At 40.0% G+C, this 10,281-nt stretch overlaps 1 protein-coding gene across 1 annotated transcript in view; it reads right to left on the reverse strand.

The window, feature by feature from the left end:
• Window positions 1-3,174, reverse strand: part of tbxtb (T-box transcription factor Tb) — a gene marked incomplete at its 3' end in the record, with an annotated part of 31,385 nt that extends 28,211 nt beyond the window's left edge. Inside the window, 9 exon segments of the mRNA XM_080869671.1 lie at window positions 8-52; window positions 58-139; window positions 880-1,012; window positions 1,334-1,510; window positions 1,601-1,662; window positions 1,763-1,824; window positions 2,162-2,296; window positions 2,400-2,664; window positions 2,749-3,174. Of these exon segments, the coding sequence (XP_080725797.1) occupies window positions 8-52; window positions 58-139; window positions 880-1,012; window positions 1,334-1,510; window positions 1,601-1,662; window positions 1,763-1,824; window positions 2,162-2,296; window positions 2,400-2,664; window positions 2,749-2,954 (1,167 nt within the window). The 5' untranslated portion in view covers window positions 2,955-3,174.
• Between the last annotated feature and the right edge of the window lie 7,107 nt (window positions 3,175-10,281).

The raw sequence follows: 10,281 nt of genomic DNA on the forward strand, positions 1-10,281 counted from the left end.
CTGTTGCTGAATGAGACAGGGTGGGATAGTGGCTGCTGGACCCTCGAAGAAACTGGAGCTCAGACAGTTGTTTATCCCCCCATTGTGGGACACCGGAGTGAGTGACGAGTTGCTCACAGACCACAGGCTGGTGTACTGACTGGACAGAGATGGACAGAAAACTTCTCATTCGTCTCTTCTTTGGATGTTTTAAAAGTGCTTCTCATTCAAATGTTCAGACATGGCATCGATAAAGTTTTTTGTTTTTTTTAAATGTGTTGTATTTGTTCAATGTGTTTTTTAGTTTAAATACATAAAGATCATTAAGTTTTGCAAAGTGAAAAAGACAAAATGAAAAGCTAAATTTGAGAGAAATGAAGGAGAGCTATTCAACGTCTCTGATGATGCTACTTTTTGTATGGATTTTGTATCTAACGGTTGTTTGTGAGAACAAACAAACAATCTCAAGTCAGTGCCTCACACTCTTTAAAGCTTGTTAGAGTCAGTTTAAGTATTTTAACTTCTAATGACGTAATTCTTTTTGTACATGATCTATTTCAAAATGCATAAAAATGGACCTTTGCTACAAATAACTGATTTATAATCTAGTTTAGCTGAAATCTTTGCCTTATATATGTGTTTTTCCTTTCTCGCCAGTATTATTAATGCACTATTTACATCTTGTATAATTATTTGTATGTTTAAATTATCATTTTGACCAAACGTGAACCAAACTCTTGTTCCTCCTAATGCTTTACTAATACTGGACTAAAAAAGATAATAATTGAGAGAAGATTTGTGATCTTGCACATCCAAGGACTGAATTTTCATTGTCTTTTGTGATTATCCTATTATTTCTGACTAGAGTCAGAAAAATAAGCAAAAGAAAACAGCACAAACCTAGAACTGGTACCAGAGGTGGAGTTATGGGCCATGGGAATCATGCTCGAGTGTGTTGGCATCTGAAGACTGGACCAGTTATCATGGCTTGAAAGCATCGACAGACAGGTTGAAGAGTTGTCTGAGAAACTGGCTGCAACACAAAGACATCTGTGTTCAGTGGTTTTGGATATATCTGTCAAAAGTCAAATTATATATCTTTATTATAAAGTTTATCACCTTTTGTTTTGTCTGTATGTTTCAGGACTAGTCCCCCTGACAGTGACAGGGGTGAATCTCATACATCCTTGTGCAAAGCCACGCTGTTTACAGCTCTTAGGCTCCGCTCGCACAAAAGCCAAAGGAATGCAAAACATTCCGAGCTCAGTAACGTTTGTTTGAGTTTCTTGTTAATAGTTGGGGAAGGAAGTGGTGTGATTCTATAAAAAGGTAACTGGTGGAGAGAGATACTCACTGGGTGAGTTGGTCCGATGGGTATACGGGCTGGAGTAAGGGGCAGAGCGGTGGGTCCTCAGAGTTGAGTAGCGCTCGCAACCATGGGATGGCGAGAGGGAGATTGGACTCCCAAACTGGCTGTGAGGACTGGCTGAAGGGCAGAGAGGAGCTGCCCCTGGAATAAACCAGCTACCCACTGTCTCCATGAGAGGAGAAAATAAAGGAAAAGATTAGCACCACTTGCTTATTACAATGAAAAAAGAAAGAAAAAAGAAGATATACTTACACTGAGAGTAACCAGATTGCTGGTTTTCACTGGCATCTTCTCGTATGTCTTTATTATCAGTCCTGCGAGAATGAAGACTGGTTTATTTCTACTGATTGTGTTGTTTGAGAAAACCCTTTCACACGCGTTAATGCAAAATTTAAACTTCACATGTATCCTTACCTCTCCTTTGCGTCTAGAAAGGCCTTGGCAAAAGGGTTGTACTTTATTTTCAGGGCAGTTATCTAAAATCCAAATATTAAAAAAAATGTATAAATAACGTGGATATGGTTTGTTAAAATTAAACAAACAAACGAGCAAAATCAAAACCCCAAATTAAAAAACCCCGAATAAACTAAATCGTGCGCAAAAGCTGTGCGTAAATTACGCACACATTAAACTTTATTTGTATTCTATTTCTGTTAACCATATTTCTTGCTAAACTCATTTTATTCTAAAACACACACACACACACACACACACACACACACACACACACACACACACACACACACACACACACACACACACACACACACACACACACACACACACACACACACAAATCGGTGCATTGCCTACCTCTTCATTTTGGTACGCCGTTACTGCAATAAACTGTGTCTCTGGGAAAGAGTGGCTGGTGATCATCCTCCGTGGGCCTCCAACCCGAACTATATGAATGCGTGGCTCATACTTGTGCAAAGAATTTAACATGATCTGGAAAAACGACAACGCAGATGTAGCTATGTTGTGTCTCTGAAACGCATTTTCATTGTGTATTTCATTTTAAAAACACGGCACGAACTTGCCTTGCACTTACCTGACCTCCTCCGTTGAGCTTATTTGTGAGTTTGACTTTACTAAACGAGACGGGAGCCTTCATCCAGTGCGCGCCGAAGTTTGGGGAGTCTGGGTGGATGTACACACAGCTGGGAGTTTGAGGTTCGGGTTTTCCACCAGGCACCCACTCTCCGTTGACGTATTTCCACCTGTGGTTGTCTGCAGACGCGAAATCCAGCAAAAAGGAATACATGGCGTTCGGGTCCAGTCCAGACACGCTCACTTTCAGCACCGGAAACATGCGCCTTAAAAAAAAAAGTCACACATTTTAAAAAACGGAAGAAACTTAGAACTGTGTTTTACATCAGTCTATCCGTCCATGCGCTCACCTGCCATTCTTTGTAACTATCATTTCATTTGTGAGGTTTTTAAACTTTTGCCACAGCTCGCTCTCATCCAAGGACACTTTCAGCTCCCTCTCCGTGGGGTCACCCTTCTCGCTCCCGGCCTGCAGCTCACTCTCCACCGCACTGAGGAGGTGATCTACCCGGTACTGAACGGCCTTGCTCGGACACTCGCCAGCGCCTGTCGCCATTCTGTCCAGTACCTCCAGGGCTGAAACACGTAGCTTACTGAAGAACCTTAAAGCTGCTCCAGAATCTCTTTCGTCTCCTTGTGCAATTGGAAAAACAACTTCTGTCCGAGGAAGCTGAACGTCACTCACAGCTCCTGCATATAAAGGCTAAAGAGAAGCTCCAGCTGAGGATGGGTGTTTGGAGGAGAGGTGGTTGGCTCATCTCCTCTTTGATCTTCGCAGACTTGTTGCAGATTGGCTGAAAGCGGCCATATCATTGAGGCCCACAGGATGACAGCGTTTTGAATAAAGCAGTTTGACCTTCTTTATTACATCAACCTGTAAACATTGACACTTTGATCAAAGCCACACCTGCAGAAAGCAAATCGCTGAGCTGGCCTTCACAAGATCCACGCTGCAGTTTGAGTAATTCTTTCACTTTTATTGTAAACTGATGGCAGCCCGATTTTATGAGAATTATTTCTGAGCTACAGCTTGAAACCTTTTCAGTTCTGTGTTGTTGTTGGGTTTTTTTTTTCAACATAAACAAATCAACAAAAAAGGAAGGAACAAAGATAAACAAATAAAATGAACAACACAGTGATCCAAACACACAGAAATTCAAATAAAAGTTCACAAATCCACATAAATTAAAAATTAATAACTCCAATTATTTTTGACTGAACTAGTCCAAGTTTCACAACTCTAAATCTCTTATGGAGAGTTTTTTTTTTCTTTGAGGAAATGTAATACACATTTTCTCAAAGAAAAAAGGTCTGAAGTGATGTTTCGTTATAGTCAAAACTTTAGTGTATATTTTGTTGTGTATGTGTATGTTTTGCTTGTGGGACAATGTCTTACTCATTCACTTTTATGACATTTATTTTTTATTATTATTTATAATGTAGAGTGCATGTGGAAAGTGTTCACAGCACTTCACTTGTTCTACAGTTTGTACAGCCTTATTCAAAACCTTCATATAATAGACCATAATGACAAACAGAAAAAAATTTGACTGAAAATCTTAAAAATGTATTTAAAAAAACATGTAGCATGTAAGTATTCAACACTGTGAATGCTTTCCAAGCTGTACTGTATATAGTGTAATCATCTCAGGCACATCTTGACCTTTAGAGCCCCAGCTCACTTCTATCCAATCAAATTTAATTTAAGTGATGAATGAATGAGAGATCTAGACAAACGCACACAAAGTGCAACAACAACATCCTTGATCATTTTACTAAAACTTAAAAAAGCCGGTGAGCGTAGATGAATGTTTTTATTAAAACAAACTGACACAAAAGTAAAGAATCTTGAATCCTGAAGAAAACAGTTCACTTTGAGAACCTTTACCTTTTGAAAAGTGAATCACTGAAGGCTCCTGTGTCACAGACCCAAGTCTCAAACTCTGCTGGCTGCATAGAAAACACTCACACATGAACATCGGTCTAAATAGTTTTTGTTTTTCATATTTGCTTTCATGCACCTGACACCCTGCTCAGGTGTTGGGGATGCGAGGGTCTGTGAGTCTGAACACTTTCCCGTTGTTTCGATAGGCTGGGCTGGCTCCCCCTCCTGCTTGGAGCCGATGCCTGGAAGGACCTACGGTAGAACAAGAAAGAAAAAACACAGTCACTGATAACTCACTAAATGAAAAAGTGATTTACATCCATTTAGTACAGCAGTGTCACCCTCACAAATAACTACTATATACTGCCGTTGCCATGGTGGCATCCAAGAAATAACAAATAAGATAAAAACAAATGATAAAAGCAGATAGTTTGTGGCACCCACGTGTTAGCTTCCAGTATAGCTCTGTGGTGTTGTGTTGCGGTTGGCTTGTGTTACTAACCAAATCTTGGGCGCCTCATTCCTCCTGCCAGCACAGTGAGTCTGACTCTGTGTCCAGCAGTCTGGACCAGAGTTCACAGCAAGCAGAGAAAAACAAATCCCACTCAGGTTAAAGAGAAGCTGAAAGACTCCTTCAGATTGTGTCGCCTCAATGAATATGAATGTTACTAAAAAACAAAAAAGATCTCACAGACAAAGGTTAAACTTTCCATGTCACTTACCAACTTTTATGTGGAAACCATGTTGGTTAAAGAAAGGGCGTATCTTTGCCTCAGAAGACTGACGTAAATATCTGCTTTCCTGCTCTTCTCAGGGATCTCAGGGATTGTCTGTTTAATAGAAAAGTTGAAGACGCAGCATTAAATTCTAATCAAGTCAATCAGCTCGGTCTGGAAGGTCCTCATAAAGTCAAGCTTCTGGCTGTGAATGTGGTCTCTTTTATCTACAAGTGCAGAGCATTTCATTCAGTTATAACTTCCTTTTCTATTAGTTATTTAGTCATTTAAAAAGAGGAACCCCTTTGTATATTAGCCGAGGTAGAAATGGTTTAAAAGTCAGAGGTGTCATTTCCCACAGTCCTAGTGTCCCATTTGGCGCCTGTCTCTTCTCCTCCAACACCCCACCTGGTGCTAACTGTCACACCAGGCCATTTCCTGGTGTGGGTCAGCAGGACTGTGAATTAACATTGATCTCTATTGCGCTTTAGATCCCCTCCCAGACCACCCCACCCCCCCCTCAATCCTCAAAGGATGAAATGCAGGTGCAATTCAAGCAAACCTGAGAAAAAAGATTTAAACTTGTATTGTCTCAGCTTTGAATCTCGAGAAAAAAAGAGAAGCGTTTCGCATATTTTAACCTATTTGCTTATCGTATAATAAGCTGTTCACTGGCTTTTTGATTTCATTTTCTCGCCATCATTGGCACAACTCGTGAAAATCAACTGAGAGATGATCAACCTCAATATCTGTTTGAACTGCACTTTTGAATGTTTTTCATTATAGAAATTTCTTCTGCTCAAAAATGACTTCAGGGCTGTACATATATTCTTCATTTTGGTTTGTTGATTAGGTTAGCTGACTTCTGTATTAAGATAGACAGAAGCAATGGAGCTTTCCAACTGTGAAAAACACACTATAGAGTCTAATGCTGCCATAAATAGTCATAGTTGTCGTGTCCTCCTCCCCTCACACCCAGCTGATTGTGGCAGATGGCCGCCCCTCCCTGAGCCTGAGTTTTCTTCCTGTTAAAAGAGAGTTTTTCCTTCCCACTGTTGCCAAACCACTTACTCACTAGGGGTCATATAATTGTTGGGGTTTTCTCAGTCTTCTTTGTAGGTTCTTCCACCTTATAATATAAAGTGTTTTGAGGGAACTGTTGTTATTAATTAGCACTTTGAAATGAACTGAATATAAGCGTTGTATGCTTTATGTAGACACGTGTGATAAGGATGAAATGTATTCAGATAAAAAAATAAAAAATAAAACATAAAGTACCTAATGATTATCATGGAGAGGGAGGTTTTTGGAGAGTAAATTAATTGTTTTAGTCAATATGTAAAACACATTTATACACCAGTACTTCCAGTGCAGGGCTTCAGTTAAAGCACTGACAGCCTGTGGATGTCTATAGGGTGGGGAGTTTTCTCCAGAGCTAGTGGATCTAAGATTTCAGCACTGAGGCGACCTTAACGCTCCCACATGCCTCCTGGCTTTGACCAGTCACTGTTTGCCTTCTCTTGCTTTCCCTCCAGTCAGGCTCATCCTCTGTTTGCTTAGGCCCACTTTGACACAGAGGTGAGAGAAAAAATGAATCCTGCATGCTTGTCCATATATGCTCATCTCAGCACTTGAGCATAACCTCTTCTCTGGTTTTCTCACTTTTTTGAGTCTCTTCACCATCCTCCGCCACCGTTCCCTTACATTACTGTAAATATTTTAAATAATGCTCTCTATCCTTAATAATAACTGTTAGGATACTATTTATAAAGTTTTCTAAATTTAATATTGGATCAGGAAACTTCAACAAGTCTATGGGTAAATGCGGCTTTTCCTTGGCACATTTCTTTCTAATTTTAAAGGAAACAGTTGCATTTTGGGAAATAACACTTTTTTCAATTTTATCAAGTACTTGAGGTCAGGCCATAAAATATATAGCTGGTAGGTAGTTTCAGCCGCTCCCTTATTTTCCAAGGAGTCACCACAGCAGATCTGCTTGTTTGATGTGGCACAGATGATACACTGCACATCCATCCTGATGTAACCCTCCCAATAATCCGGGCTGGAGATGGACACTCGGCTTGTCCCCCCCAATCGCTGGGTTTGTGTCTCGTCACAGTCTAAAGCCAGAAAGCTTTTGCTTTTTGTGTTAACCACCACACCACAGAGCCACCGCATTTAGCATGAAGCAATGGCAAGGAAATGTGATGAAGACTAAAAACTTCTCCCTGACAAATGCTTTTAAATTGATGTTCATATACGCATATGAACATTTTTATAACCAACAGAGTGATTCAGGAATCTTTCCGCTTCTATCGAGTTGTTTCGGCCTGTCTGTTTGAAGTAACTGTTAGACGCACACAGAGCTGCCTCTTATCTTCTTCTCTGTTTTGTCCTTATTCCAGCATGTAAGTATAACCGCATGACAATGTCCGAAATAGACTAAAATTCAATTTAATTCCAGAGGAATTATATATTAAAGTGCTTTCATCTGTGCAAAAGAAAAGTGTAAAAATTATGAATTGTAGTTTTTCCATCATGCTCAGTTTGCCAGACAGCCCCAAATAAGACTAAAAATGCACATTTAGACCTTTTCTGGTATAGAAACAGCGTTTACGCTATAGTTTGGGACAGGCTGATGTATAGCACATATGCTAATCAGCTGATTGCTCTCAGTAGAGTTATATTTGTTGTTGAGTGCTAAAGTGCTAAAAGTCTTCTTACTGAAGTTTTTGCAAACATTTTTCAAAATGCACTGTAAACTATCTTACTTGATAAACCTGTGATGTTATTTATAATTATTGGAGGAAAGACAAATGCATGTAGCATGTTATACTGGGTGTATGTTGTCAGTGTGGGCCTATGCATGTGTGCCTGACGATGCAGTCAGGGATCATTGCCACAGGTGTGTTTACCTCTCATTGTCCTTTTTAAGTGGAATTACTGCCCCTGTGGTTTTCACACTAACCTTGAGAAACATTTACTTCGTTTTGTCCTTCCCCCGGCTGCTGTCGAAGATCAGCTTCTCTGAACTCTTCTTTGATCTGGACTTATTAACCGGCACACACAGACATCGAAAGAGAGTCAGTTTTACATTTGAGCTGGAGAGCCAATAAGCCAGCGAAAGGAAATCACACAATTTCCAAACAAGTTGGGAAACTGCTGAATGCAAATAAAAAAAGAACACAGTGATTTGTAAACCATTCAAACCCCAAATGTAATAGAAATCATTAGAAAGACAACAAATGTTTAGAATAGGAATATTATTGATATTCTTATTTGCATTAAAAAATCAGGGTTGAACTTTAATCAAAAAAGAAAAACTACGATTTCTTGTGACCTGCACACAAAGTGTTGTGTACAGGGCCGCCTCCACAATTTTCCCATTGGTTTGGCCATACGGGGGCCACTAAAAATATCGGCGTGGAACACGCCAACATAGAACAGTCTTGCTGGGGGGCACTGGGATGGCCAGTGCCCTCCCCCTTGGTGGAGCCCCTTGTTGTGTAATATATTCCTAATGGAGTGCTACTTCTCAAGCATAGCCATAATGTGGTGCCGCTCACACCCGATAACACTGCACACTCGGGTGACAACACACTTTGGAAGCTGGGTGCAAACTGTGTGCGGGGAGGACTCCTGAGCAAGGCAGCGTTTACTCACAGAACAGTGCAGCAGGTAACAGATCTACACAAACCCTATGAGCTTTAGAGGATGAAGACTGGAGAAGGACAGTGTGGACTTGTGGACTTACATGTATTAAAAAAATAGTATTACTCAATGACACTGTAAGCATGAATATAAAAAACTCTGAAAAATTACACATGTGTTGCAGCAGGATGCTGCAAGTTAAGAGCTAACATTTCCACTTCCATCCTATGTGTATTTTCCACTCACTGAGGTGAGTTTGTAGTAACAGACATGGCATTTTTTGGTCAAACTAATTTTGTAGACCTGTAATGCACACTTGTGAAATTCAACATGTTGAAGTGACTATGACCAGATGGCCACAAAGATAGAAAATTACTGCATGAACTGTCCAATAAATCATAGCAGCTAATAATAAACACATAAATAGCCACAAAGTACGACAGATTGGACGAAGTGGCTCATTACGTAAAAACATAACCAAGGATTGGCTTCAGCTCTAATTGCTTTTAATTTGGAGTTTTCTCGTGGATGTGGGGAATGTGCATATGGCAGAGCTGTGCAGCAGGGGCAGGAGGAGCTGCTGTCTCATTGTGTTTGTGTGTTGTGCGATGAGATTTCACACTGATGGAGAACTTGCCAGTTCGGCCCTTCATTTGCTTTCTTACCAAGCTCCTAATGTCCTCAAAGCCAGTGTGCTGCTTGAGGGTGACAGCCTCGTACTAACATCGTACATGCTCCAACTAAACACAGTTCATAGATAATTAACAACAAGAGTGAAACCAGCTGACACCGTTCTGTCAGATATTCACAACGTGCAAACAGCAAGTGCACCAAAGGTGAGAAAAGTGGGTAAAAGAACTGAAATCTGGCTTAAGATTAAAAATAAAATCAATAAATGGCTCTTTAAATCGTAGTTTTTATTTCCAGGTATTGTGAGTTAGAGAGAGAATGGCAGAAAAGTCCGAATCCATAAGAGTTTTCTTATGTAAAACATGAATGTTTTTCAATGTAATGAGGCCCAAGAATATGTCGGTGTAGATGAAGGACGCCGTTAGTATGCTGAAACACCAAAATAAACCTATCAAAGACACAGTAAAAACTTTAGGACGGACGAAAATCAATGATATGGTTCATTGTTAAAAAAAATGAAATGCACTGGCCAGCTCAGCAACACCAAAAGTCTGAAAGACCAAACACCACAGCTAAAGTGCAACGATGACAGAATTATTCCATGATTAAGAAAAACAACTTCACAATATCTAACCAAGTGAAAACCATCTAACCAGTGGAAATGCTGAGCGTCTACAACAAGGTGTAAAAACATTCCCTCCTAAATGTTTCTTAGTCTATCCTATTAATGTTGAGCATCTGAAAAAAAGGGGAGGCTGTGTATACAAACTGTGATTCCTAAAAGGCACATGCACATCATGCAAGCTAAAATCCACACTTCAGTCACACCTTGATTGTTTGATTTAAAATCCACTGTCGTTGTGTACAGAGGAAAAACTACAAAAATTGTGTTTTTGCCTGACAAGCTGTGAATCCAACAGTATACACTTAATGGGTATTCCCTGAAGTGTAACATAAAATCTCTGGTAAAGTTTCTTAAAACTACAGCACATGTTGTTACA

This window comes from Rhamphochromis sp. 'chilingali' (genome assembly GCF_963969265.1).
Source record: "Rhamphochromis sp. 'chilingali' genome assembly, chromosome: 20".
NCBI lineage: Eukaryota > Metazoa > Chordata > Actinopteri > Cichliformes > Cichlidae > Rhamphochromis > Rhamphochromis sp. 'chilingali'.